This window comes from Ursus arctos, unplaced genomic scaffold (assembly GCF_023065955.2).
Source record: "Ursus arctos isolate Adak ecotype North America unplaced genomic scaffold, UrsArc2.0 scaffold_28, whole genome shotgun sequence".
Taxonomy (NCBI): domain Eukaryota; kingdom Metazoa; phylum Chordata; class Mammalia; order Carnivora; family Ursidae; genus Ursus; species Ursus arctos.
In genome coordinates this window covers 38,924,626-38,945,533 of record NW_026622963.1, presented here as the reverse complement: position 1 = coordinate 38,945,533, position 20,908 = coordinate 38,924,626, and the positions used below count along the sequence as shown (strand labels likewise).

The 20,908-nt window shown below is 61.2% G+C and overlaps 2 protein-coding genes across 3 annotated transcripts in view; both read left to right on the top strand.

Moving 5' to 3' along the window:
- The first annotated feature begins 1,808 nt into the window (after positions 1-1,808).
- On the top strand, positions 1,809-15,897 carry CHRNB4 (cholinergic receptor nicotinic beta 4 subunit). 2 transcript variants are annotated; one of them, XM_026510644.4, is made up of 6 exons: positions 1,809-1,946; positions 6,112-6,260; positions 10,124-10,168; positions 10,271-10,380; positions 11,065-12,061; positions 14,885-15,123. In XM_026510644.4, the coding sequence occupies exons 1-6, from the start codon at positions 1,892-1,894 to the stop codon at positions 15,023-15,025; spliced, it is 1,497 nt and encodes a 498-aa protein (XP_026366429.2). In that variant the 5' UTR covers positions 1,809-1,891; the 3' UTR covers positions 15,026-15,123. The 2 variants fall into 2 exon arrangements, with proteins under 2 accessions (XP_026366429.2, XP_026366430.2); XM_026510645.4 differs by lacking the exon at positions 11,065-12,061 and having other exon boundaries at positions 14,885-15,897.
- Positions 15,898-17,690: 1,793 nt separating this feature from the next.
- CHRNA3 (cholinergic receptor nicotinic alpha 3 subunit) overlaps positions 17,691-20,908 on the top strand; it is a 20,952-nt gene continuing 17,734 nt past the window's right edge. The window contains exons 1-4 of the mRNA XM_026510641.4: positions 17,691-17,847; positions 19,178-19,317; positions 19,428-19,472; positions 20,469-20,578. Of these exons, the coding sequence (XP_026366426.1) occupies positions 17,769-17,847; positions 19,178-19,317; positions 19,428-19,472; positions 20,469-20,578 (374 nt within the window). The 5' untranslated portion in view covers positions 17,691-17,768. The remainder of the gene's footprint in view (positions 17,848-19,177; positions 19,318-19,427; positions 19,473-20,468; positions 20,579-20,908) is intronic.

Below are 20,908 nucleotides of genomic sequence, written 5' to 3'. Positions count from 1 at the left end.
CTCAGCCTACCAGGGTGGTACCTGCCAGGCTTCTCCCCTGGAGAGTTAACTTTCTCCCCTTATAATTAATAGCTATTTTGTGAGGAGCTACTTTGAAACTATGTAGGTAACCCTTTTCTTATCAAACTTTCAATCATTTATTTACTTTGATACATGCTCATAGCTCTTATTCAATGAGTATTCGTCAATATTATTACTTATTTTCACGCTCACATTGTTCCAGATTTGGTTGGTGGAGCCCCTTCAAGACGGCTCGCGTGTTCCTCTGACATGTCCCCACCATTCCCCAAGCCCTTCTGGTACTTTCTGGCAGTTGTAGGCTATTTCCGATGGACGTTATATTCTCTCCCCGTCTTCCTACCCTCGCACCTTTGCTCACCTGACAGTTTTGCAGCTGCTTCTAGCTGGGCATTTTTAAGCTCCCATCCTGTAGTATATCAGAGGAAACGTGCACCCTATAAAGCTAGGACTTCAGGCAACAGATCAGCAGCAGGTTCCCCCCCCCCCCAGCTTCCTTTCAGGGACTGAGGGACACACAAACCCCCAGCTTCTAGTCCAGTCTTCCAGTTCCCCTTTATCCCAAAGGACCTGCCACTCGCTGCCTTTGGCTTCTGGAACCCTGCAGGCTCCAGGCTCCACCCCCCACCATTTTGCATTTCTTTTCTGATTTTGATTCACGGAGATCTTATTTTTCAGCCTGGCTACGACTTTTTAATTTCACCTATTTATCGTTGCAGTTTGGGGAAGAGAGGGTGCACTCAAACCTAAATTCACCAAGCCATCCCAATGTGAAAGTCAACTACATTTCAACAGTGTTCTTTTTAAAAGATCATATGTGAATGGATCACATCGTACCAAAAAGACGCTGGGGAAGCCATATGAAAGCAAGACTGAGAACCCCGGGAAGAAGGCGATCACTGCCCCAGATCCTGCCCCCGCCCCGCCCCGCCCCGGCTCCTCCAGTGGTTCCGTTTGCCCGTTGGGATCCAGACGGGGAGGAGGTAAGAGGCTGGAGGGACAGGCTGTGCCGGGGGCCTCGGGAATCACCGGAGGCCCTTTCAGATCCCGGAATGCGGCACCAGTTCTGGCCAAGTCCCAAAGTAGGGCTGCCCCAGTGCTGATGTCGGTCCCGTGAAGGCCCCGACCCCCCAGGGAAACAGTACTGATCCCAGCACCCGGTGAGGACCACCGGGCAGGAGGAGGGGCTGCGTGCTCCCTTGAGTCACCTGAGCTGCCTGGGGTCAGCCCCGGTGGAAAGCCAAGGGCGTAAGGGGAAAGGAGGGACACAGGCAGCCCACTCCGGGCCCCATCCGATCCCTCCAACTCTGCTCGCTTCCCCAGTCCCCCAAGCCAGGTCAGGGGACCCTGAGCTAGTCGCCCTCCCCAATGCCACCCACTTTTCCTAAGCGCCCCGCCCCCTCCCCCCCCCCCCCCAGTCTGCAGAGAGCCGAGCCCCTCTCCAGCTGGCTCGCTCCCTACTCCTTGCGACGCCCCTTTCTTTCGGCAAACCCCAGCGTACGGACCCTCCCTGGGGCACAACCACGCGCCCCAACAGTGCGGGGACCCTGTGCCAGCGTCCCCGGATCTCCCCACCGGACGCGCGGGCGGGCGCGGCCGGAGCACGTGGGAGCCAGGCGAGAGCGCGGCGGGGGCGACCACCCGCTGCCGCAGGTCCCGGAGCCCCAACCGGCCCCACCCCTTCCCGAGTGGGCGGGGCTCACCGCGGCCGCCCACGCGCCCCCCCTCGCCCTCCGCCGGGTCCTAGTGCCCGCCGGAGGAGCCGTCAGACTCCGAGGCCGGCACAGCGCTCCCTGCCTGCTCGCGGCTCGCCGGCGCCCGCGTGCTCCGACAGCCGGGCTTGCCGCGGCTGCCTCTCCGGCCCCCGCCCGCCATGAGGAGTGCGCAGCCCCTGGTCCTTTTCTCCCTGGTTGCCCTTTGCCGGCGCGGTGAGTTCTTTTCCGGCAAGGAGGGAGGAGCGCCCGGGCTGCGGCGCCCAGCAGCACTGGCCACAGGTGGGGGGGGGAGGGTGCCCGCGCCCGGGGGAGTGGCCCGAGGTTGTCCCGGCCGGCCTGGGGCGTGGGCGGGGTGAGCCCACTGGCCAAGGCCTCGGGGGCGGGCCAGGGCGGTGGGTCTCCAAGGTTTGGGGTGGGGACTGCCTCTCCTCCCTGTGCACCTGCCCGGGCAGCCTCCGCAGCGAGAACCTTTGGGCTGAGCCGGGGCTGCGTGGCGCCGGCTCTGCACCAGCGCGAAGGGGGTCTGCGGGACACCGATGTCAGGTGCCAACAAGGCTCCTCACCTGCCAGGTGTAGACGCCAGGGAGCACGCCCCACTACTCGGCCTTGGAGAGAGGGCTCCACGCTGCTAGGATAGAGATCGGGGAACTCAGCCCCGACGGGAAGGGGCTTGCCCAGATCGCCAGACCCAGAACGGTTTGCAGTGTGGGGCGGGTCTCCTGGGAAGCACACTTTTAAGACACCACTGCCTCTGGTCGCCCACCCTTGGGGCTGGGCTGGCTTGGACAGACAGCGTGGCGGAGGGTCAAGCTGGCCAAGCCGAGTGCCATAGTCTCTGACACCTGAAAGGGAGACCCTATCCGCCCCTCCCTGGAGGGGTCCAGATGTGATGAGGATTGCCTTCTCTGGGCCTCAGGTTCAGCCCCCCAACCCCCAGTTCCAAGGACCCTTAGCTCCTCCTGTCTGGCCCAAGCTTGTCCTCTGAGCCCTGGTTAGCCCAGAAGACCAGGTGGGACTACATGTGCTGTGGACAGGACACACCACTGGGGTGTGGGAGGCAGGGCTGCCAGGACATGCAGGTTCCTATAGGGAAGTGAAGCTCTCACCAAAGACGGTGTCCCCACTCTGTGTGTGTCCTGGCTCTGTCACACTTGCCAGGTGACCCCATGCCATTCCTTTCCTCTCTCGGGGACTCGGTTTCCCCATCTGTTCTATAGGAATGATACGCCCTGCCTATGTCCTTGGGGACTCAGATGTGAGTCGGTTGTGGTGTTTCTTAAGTGGGGTCCTAGGGCCACTGCATCCAGATTACCCCATACCAATTCCCGGGCCCCACCCTAGCCACATGGGACAGGAATCTCTGGAAATAGAGCCTGGAACCTTATACAAACACCAAGGTGATTCTTACACACGACTGATAATATGCGGGGAGCTTACTGTAAACGGTAAAAATCTCAACCTTTAAAAAAAAAAAAAATCCAGAGCTGCCTTTGAATACATACAAGTCTCCTGTTCCTTTCCTCAGGGACCCTCACCCCAAACTGAAAGTCACTCTGTCCTCCGGGTGCTGCGTTGCCAGGAGATTCTGTTGGTCTTTACCTTCTCCAGCTTATGTTCCAAACCACGAGCTGTTCTCTCTTCATTGTTCCCCTATTAGCCGTTAAGATTATGCTTTTGCGAACTGGACACATACTGAGCGCAGTGGAGGGTCTGAGCTGTGGCTTCCTCTCAGATGTTAATCCCTTTCTGCTGCAGAGCTGGTTGCCAGAGAAAGGCCAGGCCCTGGACAGACAGTGCAGCCCATGACTCCTCAGAGTCCCTGGGTCATGACTGACCCCTAGTGGTGGCCTCTCTGTTGACTCGTGTCGACCCCAGGGCTGGGACATGATCCCCAGAGGCGCCCAGGAGGCTCCCCCCGTTCTGGGCCTCCCTTGTCATGGAGGGGTGACAGGCCCTTATCTTTCGAACCCAGCAGGCCTCACAGGCAGAACGCAACAAATGTGTGATGTTCTAGGCTCCTGCCGCCTTTTCGGTGGGGTTGGGAGAACATCGCAGCCCACAGCAGCTCTGCTGGTCATTCCCACCCCCGACCCCTACACGCATACACATACAAGCGCAGACGTGGGCGAAGGAACGCACACTCGGCTATGGTTGCCAGTATGGCCTCGGCAGGGCCGTCTCCTTCTGGGGACGTTCACGAGGGCAGGACAGGAGGCCCTGGGGTCCGGGAGGAGCCTCTGAAGGAGGCTCTGAGACCTGGCTCTGCTCTGACCTGCTGGGGCTCCTCAAGCAAGTGCCTTCCCTCTTGGGTCTTAGTTTCCCGGGTGAGAAACAGGGAACACATGAAATGGTCTGAGGTTTCTAGAACCCCTAACTCTGGAGCCCACGGCCTGTCCTCAGGGTGGGGACGGTCCCTTGGGCCAGCTGAATGCCCAGGAGGCAGGACAGCCCCAAAGGTGAGCAGCCTGAGCACCTCAGCCCGCAGAACTCCTGGCCTCTCAGGAACCTGGGGGACCAGCCTCTGGGGCCCCAGAGATGTGGGTTCCAGCCTCTCCCTGCCCCTATAGGTCCAGCAGCTGCAGATTCTGACCCCCCCAGGCCAGCCTCAGAGATGCCCGTGGGCGTGGGCAAATATACACACTAAAGAGGGGCTGTGGGAGGGACCCAGCTCCAGCCTGGGGCTACAGGCTGGCTTCCAGGGCATTCAAACAGCTGGCCTCTGGGAGGGGTCCAGGGCATGAGGGGCGGAGCTCCGAATCTAGGCCGCATCCAGAGGACCCCCTCTGGACAGCCCCGGGCAGTCTGGGGGAGGGGCAGCAGGCAGCAGGTGCACCCGCGAGCATCGAGCATCGTTCACAAGGCACTAAGTACTGCATCTGCTCCAGATAGGCAGCGAGTTGGAAAGTGCATGGAGCAGGCCGGCGTGGCGGCAGCTCCCGTGGCCGTGTGTCCAGCCCAGCACCCACACAGGAGGCCACATCAGACCAGCTTCTGGGCAGTTCACACTCTGGGCCCTCTGGCCCCACCCAGAGGGAGGGACTTGGCAAAAAGCCACCCACTGGCCCCTCGGGGAAGGATGTCATCTGAACCCTGATGAGACCGAGCCCCTCCCGGCAGCCCCACCCCCACCTCCTCAGCCTCCCTGTTCCCTGATCTTCTCCCACCTGCTCTTCTGCCAGATGCCACCCGCTCTGCTCATCTCCCCTTCCCTGCTGCTGGGCTCTCCCGTCCAAGTGTCCTTGACCTTCCCCAGAGTCTCCTTCAAAGGCACCACCCCCACCTCGGCCCTCAGCGGACACATTCTCCCAGAAGACACCAGGGTTAACAAGACCAGGTCCGTGAACCTCACCTTCACTCCCAGACCTGTGAAGGAGGTGGGACCAAGACCCGCACCCCACTTGGCAAGAGATCCAGGCCTGCGGGAGCTCAGGGGGCCAGGGGCTGGCCGCACTTCTTACCGGAGCTGCACAGAGTAGGCCCTGAGCCCACCCCTCTCCTTTAAGCTCTGGACCGGAGCCAACTGCCAGCTGGACCCCAGCACTTGGGGTCTCAAAGGCGCTTTGCTGTCTGAGGCTCTTAACTGGGGACACTCCCCGCGGTCACCCTGTAAACGCACCAGCCTCCACCCCACTCTGCACACAAACCCATGGTAGCATCCCTCATCCACTACCCCAAGGCAGGACTCCTGCTGCTTTGCTTGCTGTCATCCCCGGCACGTCGCACGGTGCCTGGCACAAGGCGGACGACACTGGAGGGTGGGTGGCTTGGGCCAACACCGAGAGCGTGCTCGAAATACGACGGTGGACGGGGTGGGGAGAGCACAGGAGGGATGGCAGAGCACCGAGCATCCGCGTGGACGGCGAGAAAAGGTCAGGTTGAGGAGGGTCCGCTGGCGCCAGGGGCAAAGGGCTCGCTCTGCCTCCAGCTCTGAGAGGCTCAGGCGGGGAAGGACCCAGGGGGGGGGGGAGGGGCGATGGCCACTGTCGTGCTGCGTGGCACGTGGCGGCAGGGGCAGAGTCAGGCGGGGACGACCGCAAGGAGGCTACAGGAAGAGCCCGGGCAGGGTGCCAGACCGGGGCTGGAGGGGGGGAGCGGGAGGACAGACGGGGTTACCTGGGGTACAGAGACACTTGCAGGCAGCACCCCATTTCTGGACGCAGCATCTGAGTGTGGGCTGCCCTTCATCCTAGCGGGAAGGGGAGGAAGAAGGGGCAGCACGTGGGAGGGCGGAGTGAAGCTCTGCCTCGATTGTACTGAGTTGGTGGACCCAGTCCACCTTCGCTGCTTCAGCCCGCCCCGGCCCCTGTGCGCCCCGCCCCGCTCTCCCCTTCACAGCCAGCAGTGAGGGCCCGGCACGTCTGACCGTGTGTCTCCCCAGGGGACTGCCGCGTGGCCAATGCAGAGGAGAGGCTTATAGATGACCTTCTGAACAGAACCCGCTACAACAAGCTGATCCGCCCAGCCACCAGCTCGGCCCAGCTCATCTCCATCCAGCTGCAGCTGTCCCTGGCCCAGCTCATCAGCGTGGTAGGTGCCGGCAGCCCCGGTCCAGGCCGCGGGGCCGGAGTGCGGGGCTGGGGGCACCTCTGGCTTGGCCCAGACTTCTAGACAAGGTCACAGCATTCCTCCCCTCTTTGCTGGGTGAGCCCTGCCCGCTGCGTGCACACCAGTCCCACCGTTCAGGGCACCTGTTAATCCCTGATCGTAACATCCATGAAAATGCTTTAACTTCAAGTCACAGAACTTCCAAGTCCCAGTGGCTGAAACACTGAGAACAACCCAGCAAGAGCAGACAGCATGTCCGTGCCGGTCAGTCAGGGGCTCGGCGGTGTCAAGAGTTCTGGGTCGCCGTCCGCGCCAGTCGGTCGGGGGCTCGGCGGTGTCAAGAGTTCTGGGTCGCCGTCCACGCCAGTCGGTCGGGGGCTCGGCGGTGTCAAGAGTTCTGGGTCGCCGTCCGTGCCGGTCAGTCGGGGGCTCGGTGGTGTCAGAGTTCTGGGTCGCCGTCCGTGCCGGTCAGTCGGGGGCTCGGCGGTGTCAGAGTTCTGGGTCGCCGTCCGTGATGGCAGGACTCCGATTCTGTTGATCCCCACAATCATCAGACAGCAGCCACAGCTCCAAATATAAAACCCTCACATGACAGTGTCTGTGGCAGGAGCTGGCAGACCCCCTCTCAGGTCTCGTTTTGAGGAGGAGGTGACCTGTCCCAGAGACCTGCCCTGTGGACGAGCCCTGGACCCAGGGGCCGGGGCTGGAGCCTGTGCCGGAGCCTTCGCCACAGCTGGCCAGGAGGCCGGAAAAGGGCTCATGAAGTTCACGAGTGTCCAGTACCCTAACAAAGTCACGGCTCTCTTAACAAAAGATGTGAAGGGGGAATGACCGCTGGGTGGGCGGCCAACAGGCCTGCCATGAACCAGTGGGGGTCCACCGCGGCCGTAAACTTGTCCTCCTTGTCCTGGCAGCTCTACCCTATTATCAGGTTCCCCTAGCCTACCCAAGAGAGGACCTCGCATCCCCCCACTTGCCGGGGGAGATAGGAACTAGGCTGTGGGACCTGATGGGTGCCGAGGCCCGGTGTGGGGACGGGACCAGAAGCAGCTGCTGCCTGGGAGGGGTGGTGGGGGGTGAGAGTCTGGACAGGTGAGGGCAGCCTGCGCAGGCATGGAAAGGAGGAACAGGCTGCAGACTTCACAAGTACCGTTGTCAGCTCCTGAGGTGTGGATGTGGGGCAGGGGTAGGGGTGCTGAGGTGCCGGGGAGCTCCGCCTCCCCTTGCGTCTGAGCCGAGAGTCCGGAGGAACCACAGCTCACGGTTAACCTCCCTGTGTGGCCCTTCCCACAGACCCATGCACGGGGTGGGAACCGGGCCGAGAAGTGGCTGTGAGGGGAACATTGTAGGCGCCGCGGCTGGTCGCGGGGAAGGAGGTTACCGAGGGAGCTGAACGTCCTGGGGACAGGTGGCTGCCTTCTGTCCTCTCTCCGCAGCACAAGTGGTCGCCACAAACCCACCCCTCCAAACAAAGCCCCTCAGAAGGCTGGGAGGAGGCCCCCCAGGAGGAAACATAGCCAGACAATGGGGGAGGGACGGACAGCCTGTGCTCTCTGTCCCTCTCCCCTCTGCAGGCCTCCCAGAAAGAATAAGGAGCCAGGCCAGGCTAGTGTCGAGGTTTACGGTCCAGCACAGCTTTCTGCTTAATGCGGTGAGCCCAGCTGGCGCTCCGCAGCTGCTGCCCTGCCGAGGGGAAACAGGCAGGCGGCTCTGGTGGCGCTTCCAGGCTCAGGCTGCCCCTGCCAGATCTACTCTGTGGGCCGCGTGAGGTCACAGAAGTTACCAGAAGGAGGAGGGGACCCGGCCTCCCACCTACGCTGTGAGCGCGCTCCTGTGAGCTGTGATCAGCCCGGACGCCGTTCAGAGACTAGGTGTTCAGTTCGAGGGTTTATTTCTTTGGTATTCCAGGGTCTGGTTTTCCAGGAGGGAGGTTACGGGCATGACCAGTTTAAAGATGGAAGTTTCCAGGGAGGAAGCAAGGCGTGTGTGCAGGAAGCGCCCTGGGATGGCCAGGTCTCGAGCTGGCGTCCTCGGGCGAGGTCTGCCACCGCTGGAGAGGGAGGGACAGGACTGAGACACAAGAGAATTGCAGCGTGATAGATCTCGAACGGCAGTGGGCTGTGTGGGTCATATGTTCGTTCAAACTGAGCAAACGGTTTGCTTAAGACCTATGCACGTCACTGTACGTTTTACCGCAACTTGAAAAAAATATTTTTAAAGACAGATGAAGATGTTAAGCGTTGCAGACTAACTTTTCCACTAGTACAACTAGAAAAGCTTTATAAAAATGCCTCCCCCTCCAAAAATCTCTGTGTGACAGTCTTGGAGAGCTCAGCCAGGACTCGAGGGACCAGGTTCCAGGAGGTGACCCTTGGTCTATGGCGCTTTTCCCCGCATTTGATGACAGGTACCCGGTAAAAGCCCGAGGGGCTAAGGAGCTGAGTGCAGAGTGCTGGCTGCGAGGCTGGAGCCCAGCTGAGTGTCTGGCACTCTCGCAAGGCTGGGGGACTCATACCAGCGTTCGAGCCCCACGAGATGGGGAGACCCTGAAAAGACCGCCCGTAAGAGTAAAAATGAATCAAAAACAGACCAGCCCTCAAAACGACTAAAGCTGCTGTGAACCAGCTCAGACACAGACTAGAGGAAGGGGATCCGCCCCTGCTCTGCCCGCCATTGCGCCAAAGTCAGTACTCCCTGAGCCTTTGAAGGCAGATAAAAATTCACTAGACACACAGTAAGACAAGATGGAATGAGAAAAGACCGAGAAAAAAAGAAGACAATGGAAACAGACACACAGGTGATTCAGGTGTTGGAGTGATCAGACCAAGACCTAAAGCAACTGCCATTAATGGGGCAAATTTTATGTTATGCACATTTTACCACTATCAAAAATAAATAAATAAATTTAATAATAAGCTTTCCTGAATAAATAAATTTTCCTAAAAGGAAAGCAACAGCCATCTGTACATTCAAAACAATTATGATGATGGAGAATTTAAAGTTTATTGGATGAGGTTAATAGATTGGTCACAGAAGAGAAGGTTAATGAACTGGAAGAGAGGGTGATAGAAAATGTCTACACAGATGACAGGAAAAAGATGGAAAATGCAGAAAAGACTATAATATGGTACATGGAGGATGTGGGGCTGGAGAGCTGATGGGGAGGCCGGAGGAGGGGGCAGACAGCCCAGGACCATATGGGGCCTGAGCAGGCCTTCGGCTTCTACTTTGGGTGACATGGGGAAGGAGTGGGGGGTTTCAGCAGAGCAACACAGTCTGAGAAGTTGAGAGGAGCCTTTTGAAAGGATCCCCTGGCTGCTAAGTAGAGACAGCGGGAACAAGGAGGCCCGGGCAGGGAGGAGGACCAGCGGGGAGGCCCGGGTGGGGAAGAAGACCAGCGGCGAGGCCCAGGCAGGGAGGAGGACCAGCGGGGAGGCCCGGGGTGGGGGGCAGGACCAGCAGGGAGGCGACAGCAGTCATCCAGCTGCAGATGACGCCAGCAGCTGAGACAGAAGCAGACAAGTCTGAGATGTACACAGGAGGTGCCATCTACAGGACTCCCTGGGGGGATCAGAGAATGGGGTGCAGAGACAGCCCCCAGGTTTCTGGCTCCTGGAGCTGCATGGCTGGGGTAGGCGATGCCAGCGGAGGACCAGATCTGGGTGACGATCACAAGCTTTGTCCCAAACACGCCGGGTGTGAAACACCTCTGAGCCATCCCAGAGATGGTGGGTCAGCGGCCGGGCACGTGGCCCTGAGCTCCGAGCCTTCTGCGTGATAACATGGGGTCTGTGTGTGGGGGCTCCTCCCACCTGGTGAACTCATATCCCCGTTTCCCTCCCCAGAATGAGCGAGAACAGATCATGACCACCAATGTCTGGCTGAAACAGGTAAGTGTCCCGCAGGACCCCCAGCCCACGAGGCATCTCCTCCAGGGCCGCCCCTTGGTGGCTACGGGCCTCCAAGTGACAGGGCCGTGCCTGTGTGCTCAGGAGTGGACCGACTACCGCCTGGCCTGGAACAGCTCCCGCTACGAAGGCGTGAACATCCTGAGGGTCCCTGCAAAGCGCGTCTGGCTGCCGGACATCGTGCTTTACAACAAGTTAGTGGCAGGGTTGGCTGGGGCGGCGAGGGCCAGGCCAGGGCGGCGGGCCCGGCCATGGGGGCCCTCGGGTCCTGAGGCCAGCCCTGGGCCTCATCTGTGCTTGGCTCAGACCTCCAGGCGGTCAGGCTGGAAGAGGGATTGGGCAGAGTCAGCACCTTCCATGACAGGTGGGGAATTGGAGGCCCAGAGACGGGAGGAGAGCCTCACTCACTCATTCGGGCTCAGCTGGGCCCAGGGCCAGCGTCTGGGCCCCAGATCCAGTGCTCTTTCTGGCCTCCAACCTATCTTGTCGGCCCTCGGATGCTCTGTCAGTGCTGGGTGTTGGCAGCGTAAATATCTTGGGTGGTGGAGGGAGCGAGAGTCCCGTGTTCCCAGCAAAAGCAGGAACCAAGTTCAGGTCCTCACCGGACGGCTTCCTCGTTTTCCAACCTTGAAGGAGTCACTTAACTTCTCTGAGCCTCGGTTTCCCCATCTGTAAAATGGGGATCATAGTAAAATGTACCTCCAACGGCCACGAGGCACACGTGAGCTCATCCGCGTGAAGGGCGCCCTGTGCCACGCAGCTGCCACGTGAGGTCGGCCTTGTCAGGGAGGGCGCCAGGGGCTGGAAGGGTGGCGGCTGAGAAACGGCCCCCAGGGCTCGCTGGCAAGTTCACCGTGTTGCCCTCTCCGTGCCCCTAGCGCCGACGGCACCTACGAGGTGTCCCTCTACACCAACGTGGTCGTGCGCTCCAACGGCAGCATCTTCTGGCTGCCGCCCGCCATCTACAAGAGCGCCTGCAAGATCGAGGTGAAGCACTTCCCGTTCGACCAGCAGAACTGCTCCCTCAAGTTCCGCTCCTGGACCTACGACCACACCGAGATCGACCTGGTGCTCAAGACGCCCACGGCCAGCATGGACGACTTCACCCCCAGTGGCGAGTGGGACATCGTGGCGCTGCCGGGCCGGCGGACCGTGAACCCGCGGGACCCCAGCTACGTGGACGTGACCTACGACTTCGTCATCCGCCGCAAGCCGCTCTTCTACACCATCAACCTCATCATCCCCTGCGTGCTCATCACCTCGCTGGCCATCCTGGTCTTCTACCTGCCGTCCGACTGCGGCGAGAAGATGACGCTCTGCATCTCCGTGCTGCTGGCGCTCACCGTCTTCCTGCTGCTCATCTCCAAGATCGTGCCGCCCACCTCCCTGGACGTGCCGCTCATCGGCAAGTACCTCATGTTCACCATGGTGCTCGTCACCTTCTCCATCGTCACCAGCGTGTGCGTGCTCAACGTGCACCACCGCTCGCCCAGCACGCACACCATGGCGCCCTGGGTCCGGCGCTGCTTCCTGCACAAGCTGCCCGCCTTCCTCTTCATGAAGCGCCCGGACAGCAGCCCCTCGAGGACCCCCCGGCCCAACCGGCCTCGCCCGACCCGGTCCGAGGCAGCCGCCGCCTCAGCCGCGGGCCCTGCCGGCGCCCCCCACCTCTACGGGAGCTCCATGTACTTTGTGAACCCGGCGTCTGCCACCCCCAAGTCCCCGGCCGGCTCTGGCTCCGGCTCCGACGCAGCGGGCACGGCCAGGGATTTCCGGCTGAGGTCTTCCGGGAGGTTCCAGCACGAGGTGCAGGACGCACTAGAGGGCGTCAGCTTCATTGCCCAGCACATGAGGAGTGACGACCAAGACCAGAGTGTAAGTCGCCAGCCCCGTCCCCGCCCCGCTGCCCGCAGCTCACTCACAGGGGCAGAGCTCCCAGACCCCTGGCTGGAGCGTGGAACCCAGAACTGAACTGAGTTTTGTTGTAGCTCCAGGCATCAGGAAGAGGAAGGAGTACCAAGGATCCCTTTTTGTTTGTTCTGGGGTCCCCAAAAGCAGCCCTGAGGCGAGGGCCAGGCAAAGGCACTTCACCTGCAGAGTGAGCTTCAAGCCTAGGAAGCGCAGGGAGGGCGCAGGGGACACCAGGGAAGGCGGAGCGGGCTGCCCGTGACTGCCACGGGCTCTGGGGGCACTGAGGACACAGGGGCGCACACACCCTTGGCTCCCACACCCAGGGCGGACAGTGGCCCCGGGCAGTCACTCCCCAGCCCGTCCAGCCTCACACTGGGGCAGAAGGGGGAGGAGCCACGGGCACCCCGAGCCGGCGGCTGTCACTGGGCTGGAAGGTGACCCCAGCCTTGGGGACGAGGGTGGGCCGGGCACCGAGAGCATCTGCTCCCCTGCTCACCCAGCTTGCCAAGAAGCCACACAAGCAGGACAGCTTTGGGGAGTACAGAAATAGCAATCAGAACGTCACTGCTAGCAGGGTAATGATGTCGAACAGGGTGACGATGACAGATTTGTAAAGAGAGGTTACGTTTACTGTCACAGGACACAGCCAGGGGCGCTAACGTAGAGGGTCTCCAAGGCTGTGCAGGCTGGCCTGGTGGTATCAGACCTCAGAGCAAGATGGCCCGGCCTAGAGGTTTTTCCGCACGCGTCTGCACTGGGCCGGAGGGCGTGAATCTCGGTGTCTCGAATGCCCGCATTTCCACACCTTACAGACCAGACCCCGGCGCAGGTCTGCCCACACGGTGGCCTGCAGCTGCGGGAGGAAAGGAGGGCACAGCCTCGCGCTCACCTTCTGCCGGGCGCCTTCTCCGGGGAGTTCACGGGTTTCCAGTAGTTCGCACGGAGGGACAGGGGTGGGCTGCAGAACTTCCCCTCCACCCTGGGAAAGAGGAAGAGAACATCAGCAACCGGACGTGGGGCGGGAGCTCCTGGGAGCGTGGGTCGCACGCCTGCCCGCTGTCAGAAATGCAGCCTGGGCCTGGCCCGCACAGGACTCCGAACCTGCATTTCCAGCAGACCCCACGTCACATGCCAGCTGGAGCAGCCCAGCTCTAGAAGACCTTCAGATTTCGCTTCCTGAAAGATGCATGTGGTTGTGCTTCCTTTTAAACCATCCAGGAGCTCAGCGTCGGCTAATCCCCTGGGCCCCGGGTGCTGGCGCACAGCGCGGGGCCCTGCTGGCTGCAGGGAGCCTCTGGGTAACTGTTCACGGTCCAGCTCCGGGGCCACCAGGGCCCCGTTCTCTCTGGGAGGCCCCCCGAGCCTGCACTGTCACCCCGACCCCTGGGCTCCATGCACACATGCAGGCTGAGAAGCCGGGTGTCCGTGCTCCTGGCTGAGCTGCCACCCACCCTGAGCTCCCGTCCTCTTCTAAAGGTCCCCCCCACCCAGTGACACTCACAGGCCTCCCGCCATTTCTAATTCAATTGTGGGGAGCAGCCAGACGGGGTCCCCCGTTATGATCACATTTCCCTGAGCTGCGAGCACACACGGGGTCCTCTGCCAGGACCGGACCTATATCACTGCCAATCCCCAGGAACCCTGGCAAGTGGCAGGTATGCGAACCCCACTCCACGTCAGGGAGCGCGAGGCTCAGAGACGAGGGCTGCCTCGCCCCAGGCCACGCAGCAAGGGCAGGGCAGAGCCACCCACACGCAGATCTCTCCACTGTCCTTAGACTTTCTTGCCTGCCCTGAGCGCACGCTGCTGCCTTCCTCGTGCCCAGTTCGTCCCCTTCAGAGCACGGCTACCCCTCATCTTCGGCACCTCCACCGCCACCACCCCCGGATTAACTGGTCACTATAAATAGCACACAAAACATGAAAAGAGGGGAAAAGACACACACACCAAAAATACAGTCGTCTGAAATGAGGGCTGTCAAAATGAACCCCAGAGAGCCGAGCAGAGGCCGCGCAGGGGGTGCACGCTGCATGGGGCCTGCCGGTGCCGGAAGGAGGGGGGTGGGGGGGCCGCCTGACACGGGATCACCCTGGAGGGGCCCCGACAAACTGGGTCACTGACGTCAGCTCGTACGCCACAGCCCAAATTTCCAAGCCCAGAGCTTCTGCTGACTTACGGTCAGGCCACTCTCCAGCGGAGAACACGGGCAAGGGGGTCAGATGACCTGGGGTCGGGGGTGGGACGACAGACCAGGGTGCAGGGTGCCTACGGTGGCTCTGGGAAGTGAAGGGGGGGCTGGGGGGCGGGGAGGGGGACTATCCAGCCAATGCAGCCAAGGGAGGCTGGTCTCCATTCAGGAATAGCAGACGCTGCTGCCCTTAGGGAACTGAGTGGATTCCGGAGCTGGGTTTCCAGGTGTCCTGCCCCCACCCCCAGCGAGGCGTGCCCCAAATCTTCCTTTGGGCAAAGCTCAGGCAGGAGGCTGGGGGTGAAAAATAAGAGAAGGGGCCTCACCGTCTTATCACCTTCGTGGTTCTCCAGTATTACTAACCCTTCCATCCGTAGCAGCTTCGTCGGGGGGCGGGTCCTGCAATGCTGAGGGCGGGGATGGGGGGTCCTGCAATGCTGCGAGTGCTGGAGGGGTCCTACAATGCTGCGGGTAGGGGCAAGGGGTGACCACACCAGCCGAGAGGGGGGCTCCCTGGCCCCACAGCCAGGGCCCCGCGTGGGGGAAGGAGGGACAGCAGGAGGGTGGGCGCCTGTAACAGCCGCTCTGTCTGCCCGCAGGTCGTGGAGGACTGGAAGTACGTGGCCATGGTGGTGGACCGGCTGTTCCTGTGGGTGTTTGTGGTTGTGTGTGTGCTGGGCACGGTGGGGCTCTTCCTGCCTCCCCTCTTCCAGACCCACACGCCCTCTGAGGGGCCCTAGGCTGCCCTGCGTGCCGGGCTGCGGGGTGAGAGGACCTGAGTCCCTCGCCCGTCAACCCCACCAAACAGCCACAGCCAGGGCAGGACAGGACGGAAGCCAGGGCTGCCCTAGCTGAAGGCCTTAGAGGAACCGCAGGGAACCCCAGCAGCAGGGGCTTTGGACAGTGTGATTCTGGCCAGTCTCCCTCCCTGCAGTGGGGAGAAGGACGTGCATGGAATCTTGTCCACATCCCGGCCCCATGGCCACCCCGTTGCCCTCTGCTCCCCTTGCCCACAAGGTGCCCTGGGCTTCTGCCAGACCCTCACACACTTCGGGATCCTTTCCAGCTCAAAGCCTTTGCAATGGCTGTACGTCCTTCCCCCGGTGCCCCCCACGCTCCCCCAGTGGCTGCAGCACCCAATTCATCCTCTGTCCCAGTGTCATGTCCCCGCAAGGCCTTCCCATCACCCCGCCGTCCTCCAGCCCTCCTGGGTACTGGAAGTTCTCACTGGTGGTGTCTGTTGTCCACATCTCACCCACTCAGGGGTGAGCTCTGTGACAGCAGGAGCCTGGTCCTTCATGTTCACACTACCCCCAGGGCCTAGGACAGCACTAGGCACACAGCAGGTGCTTAATAAAGGTTGAATGAATGAATGCCTGATTCCTGTTCCTTCTTCAAGCTCAGACGCCCCCCTCTGAGCAGTGGACCCTCCTCGGAGCTCCACAGCCCGGGACACCTGCTGCTCACAAGGCCAGGCGAGCTGCCTCCCTCACAGATGCTCTGATTGGTCGGCGCACTGAGTTTGCCCAGGGCCTGGCACGTGATAGGCTCTTACAATACTTGTGCAACAGAAGACTTTTTTTAAATTCCATTTTTAAAATTATACAATAAAATTGGCTTTTTGTGTATCGTTCTCTGAATGTTAACACGTGTAGATTGGTGTCATCAGGACACGGGAGAGCTCGATCCCCCAAACACCTCCCTCCCGGCCAGGCCCTGGCAACCGCTGACTGCCTCTCCGTCACCAGGGTCTGGTCTTCTCGGGAACGCCAAGCTCATGAATCACACGGTGTGCAGCCTCGGAGAGGGCAGCTTCCGTCCCTCAGCACCATGCCCACAGTGTCTCTCGCTGAGCAGTAAGCAGTCTGCCCTGCAAAAGCCGACGCACACTTAGGTAGTGACCGGTTTTGAGCAGCTATGACTAGAGCCGCTACAAACACTCACGGGTATGGGATTTTCTGTGAGTTTTCACTCTACATCAACACCCAGGAGTGTGACCGCTGGGTTACGCGGGGAATGTATGTTAACTTCCCGGATGCGGTAAGACGGGGCTCTGGAGCCCCCGAACCATCCTGCATCCCCCCCAACAAGGTACGTGAGCTCCGGATCTCCGTCCACACTTGGTATGGATTTATCCTAGCCATCCCAGTGGGCGCAAAGTGCTCTATCCGCTAGCTCTTAATTTGCTTTCCCCTAACGGCTAATAATACTGAACATCTTTACATGTAATTTTTTTTTTTTTTTTTTTGCCTACGGACACCCTATCTGCTGACCTCTCTTTAACCCTTGCTCATTCTTTAAATTGGGTTTTAGTTTTTTTACTGTTGAGATTTTAAAGACAACTTTATTAAGGTATAACATACATAGTATAAAATTTGCCCGTTTTATGTGTACAACTGGAGTTTTAGTAAGTTTATCACCATAATTCAGTTTTAGAACACTTGCATCACCCCCTGCAAGACCCTCACACCTATGTACTCTGACTTCTGAGTTGGGGGGGGGGGTTCTTTACACCTTCTGGATACAAGTCCTTGGTTGTACATCTGATTTGCAATATTTTCCAAATGTAGGGGCTTTTGCCTAGAGAATGAGAATGCTCTAATTGGGGGCCTGAGAGACTGGCCCCAATTCTTACATTCCCTGGGTCCTGCAAAATGTCTCCTTTTGTTTTGGGTTTAAGGCGACCCATTCTGGAAATAATAAAGACAACTCACTTGCAGATGCCCCCCACCCCAACGCGGGTCGGTAGTCAGAGGCTCGGGGTTGTTAGGGGGGAGCTGGGGAAGCCAGGGCCTGGTCGGCGCAGGCGCAGATGGGGGCGGGCAGAGGGGGCTCTGCCCCGAGCCGCGGGCCAAAGCGCAGGAGCCCCTCCGATGGCTCCATTTCGAAGCCTCGTTTCTTTGAGTTTCTTTTTCCTGCTATCAGGGAGCACTTCAAACCTGTCCTAAGTAGCGCGGTCTAGCAAACCTGCAGGCCCTCCTCCAGCCTTGACAGGTACCCACTGGCAGCGGACCCCATTTCCACCGACTCCAGCCTCGCCCCTCCCCCCAAACGACAAGGAAAACACGAATCCCGGCTTCACAGCATCACACCTGGGACACTTCGCACTTACTTAGCGGCGTCGGGATCCCGAGGTCTTTGGAGGGTGTCTCAGAGCCTCTCCCGCGGCCCGGCGGCCCGGAGGTCCCCAAGTGCGGGGAGGGGGCGGGACCCAGGGGCCTCCCCTCTTCCCCATCCCCGCGCGCTCCGGGAACGCACGTCCCCCGCGGGAGGGAGGCTGCGCCCGCCCCGCACGCCCTACACGCCCCGCCTCCGCCACCGCCCCGCCGAGCGCAGCCCGCGGAACCTCGGGCGCCCCCGCCGGGGGGTGGGGCCAGCGTTGGGCTGCGCGCCCAGCGCCCGGAGTCCGGCTCTGCGCCGGCGGACTGTGCCGGGAGCCGCTGCGGAGTTCGCCTGCGCCTCGGCCGCGCGCTCCCCGCGACCATGGGCGCCTGCCCGCGCCGAGCCGGGGTCGCGGGGCTCCCGCTGCTGGTGCTGCCTCTGCTGCTGCCGCTGCCTCCAGGTACGGGCGGGGGACCGGAGAGACGGGCGGGGGGCGCAAGAAGGGGCTTAGGCCGGGCGGGGAGCCGGTTGCGGGGGCCCCGTTGCCCTTCCGACCACCCCTCCACCCGGAGTCGTCTGGGCGCGAGCCGAGAGGGCCCAGGGTTGCGGGGTCGGCGCCCTCGTCTTCGGTTCCACTGTCTGCCTCCCGCCCACTCCCTCGTTCTAGGAATAGATGGGGAAACTGAGGCCGGTACCACCTACGGGAGGGGGGCATCGCTGGGAGGCTGGGGGCTGGCGCGCCCGCCACTCCCGACGCGCTCGCCTGGCCGCGCCCCTGGCCTCGCCTTGTGCCTCGGGCCGGGTCTCGGGGAGGAGCCCGCCGGGCAGTAGCCGCGCTGACCGCGCCGGAAGGCCTGCGGGCGGCCGGGAGGGCGGGCAGATGCCCAGGGGCCAGGGGTTTGGCACGGCTGCAAGGGGAGTCTGTCCGCGGAGCGCCGTTTCTGTCCCCTTGATGCTGGGGACCCCAGCACTCAGAGTCCCTGTGCTCCTCAGTAGCCCCTGCCTGTGGCCCCTGCTGTGTCTGGGAGGGGGCAGCAGGCAAGACCCCATTTCAGGACGCGGACAAGTTGGGTTAGACTTCCCCGAGGATTCCCCTCATCCCCTCCCTAGAGTCTCTTCGGACCTGTAAGAGGGAAGGGCAGAGGGCTGACTCAAGTCGCCTGGGGTGTGGCTTAGGAACAAAGAGGGTTCCCCCCCTTCAAGGAAGTCAGGTCTTTGATCTCACTCCGAGATCATGGGAGCCACTTAGACACCCAGCTTCTCCCAGGGTTGGTGGCCAAAACCCTACCGGGTCCTGGGTGGGCTACAGTCTCCTGGCTGGGAGGCAGAACCCCTGGCCCCTGGTGGCCCCGCGTGTCTCTCCATCGTGGAAGTAGCAGGTGGCTGAACCCAGGCTGACAGCGTTTGCACCGACCCTGCCCTGTGTTCATGTTGGAGGTAAGGGTAGTTGGTGAGCTCTTCCCTACGCTCGCCTGAGAAGCACTTCAGGTAATGCAGCCCTGCGGTCGCATATACGATGCATGCTTCTGCGGTAAAGAAAGTCCGGTTCAGAGAGGTTAAACCCCTGGCCTGAGCTCACACAGCTCACAAGCACTTCGGCAGGATTTGCACCACAGCGATCCAAACTCCAGTCCAGGCTTGTAACCACGGTTTCTTCCTGGATGTGTTTGGTGGGCCTCAGTTTCCCAATCTGTAACTCGGGGTGCTGCAGAGTCCCGGCAGCAGGTGGTGAGGAGACTGTGGGTGGGGGTGTCCCTGCCCAGGGGAAAAGTGACGCTTACTCCCGTCAGCGGCCGTGGCCTCCGAGGCTGAGCACCGTCTGTTTGAGCGGCTGTTCGAGGATTACAATGAGATCATCCGGCCCGTGGCCAACGTGTCCGACCCAGTCATCATCCAGTTTGAGGTGTCCATGTCTCAGCTGGTGAAGGTGGTGAGTGCGAGAGCCGCGGGCCAGGGCATGGGGTGCAGGCCTTATGGAAGAGCCTTTCCCAGAACCAGCCTGGTGTTTGTATTCACACGTCCACTCTGGTCTCCTTCCAGGACGAGGTCAACCAGATCATGGAGACCAACCTGTGGCTCAAGCAAGTGAGTGAGCGGACCCTGGGCGCTGCTGCCCCCTGGTGGTGACTGCTGTCTCTGCGGCGCCACCTGAGAAGAGCCCAAGATGGGGTCTGTGGACTGGCGGTCCATCTCTTCCTGGGCTTAGGGTCATGCGCACTGCTGCACAGCCCCCCCCCCCCAGAAGTCGGCCCCTCAAGTCACACGTGACAGGTTGCCACCTGGAGGGAGAGACCTCCACAGTCACACCGCACACGGGGACAGACCTGGGCCTGCAGCCCGGTCCCCCTACCCAGGGCTGGTGCCTGAAGCCACCTCCTTCCCTTCTTGCCAAAAATCCATCCTTCAGTAAAATCAGATGCTGCTGTTTTCTTTGGTAGAGTGGGGGTGGGGCTCTGCATTTTCCTCTGCAGATTGAGGCCAAAGACACCAGCTCTCACGGGCCCCCACCCCCAGGAGGTCTTGTCCAGACCTGGACAAATGACTGCCTGGATTAATGTGACTGTTTGCACGCCCACATAGCCTTCCTGTGCCCTGGAGGCCGGGGAGCCAAGAGGGTACGGGGCCCATTATGCACCTGTTGGCAGCCTCACCCGTCCTTCTTCCGATCCCCCAGCCTCTGCTCCTAAATACTTCTCGGGCCCCAGTGGGGTCCTGGCTCCTTGCCCAGAACCTTCAGACACCAACCCCGCTTAACCTGGAGGTGGAAGAGGGCTGTGTGTCATCAGCACCCTGTTCTTGGGGCTGGGTGGGGAACAGGTGTGGAGAAGCTCCTGGAGAGCCATCTCAGGACGTAAACAGCAGGCACTTAAGGCATGCAGCTGGCCTGCACTAGCAGTGATCTGTGTTGGTCTGTGCGGGGCTGCCTGGCCTCGCCGCGGAGGCAGCCTGCACATGCAGCCCAGCGCGGTCGCCCCCACTGGCTCAGAGATGCGTGGGGGCTTCAGCAAGTCGGGCGAGGTCAAGGAAGGAGACCCTGTGGGCCCTTCTGCTGCCTCCCCCTCTCCTTGCTCCTGTCCCCAGATCTGGAATGACTACAAACTGAAGTGGAACCCGTCTGACTACGATGGGGCGGAGTTCATGCGCGTCCCTGCCCAGAAGATCTGGAAGCCTGACATCGTGCTGTACAACAAGTAAGTGAGCACAGGGTGGCCGTCAGCTGGATCCTGGGCCCTGCCCCGGCCCATGTCCAAGGGGCCTTCGCGGACTGGGGAATCCCACGGGGATTGACTGAGCACCTACTATGTGCCAGGTGCCGAGATACCCACCTGACCCCAGCCTGTTCCCGCACACCGCGGGACGCACTCCCAGGGTGCGGCCACGGACCGGAGGGGCGGCCAGGGAGGGGACGCGACCTTCCCTGAGGGTCAGGACGCGGAGAGCTTCACTCTCTGCCCCTGATGCCAGGCCCACAGTTGCAGGCAGCCTCTCCAGTCTTACAGGTCCTCAGCCTGCCCACCGCC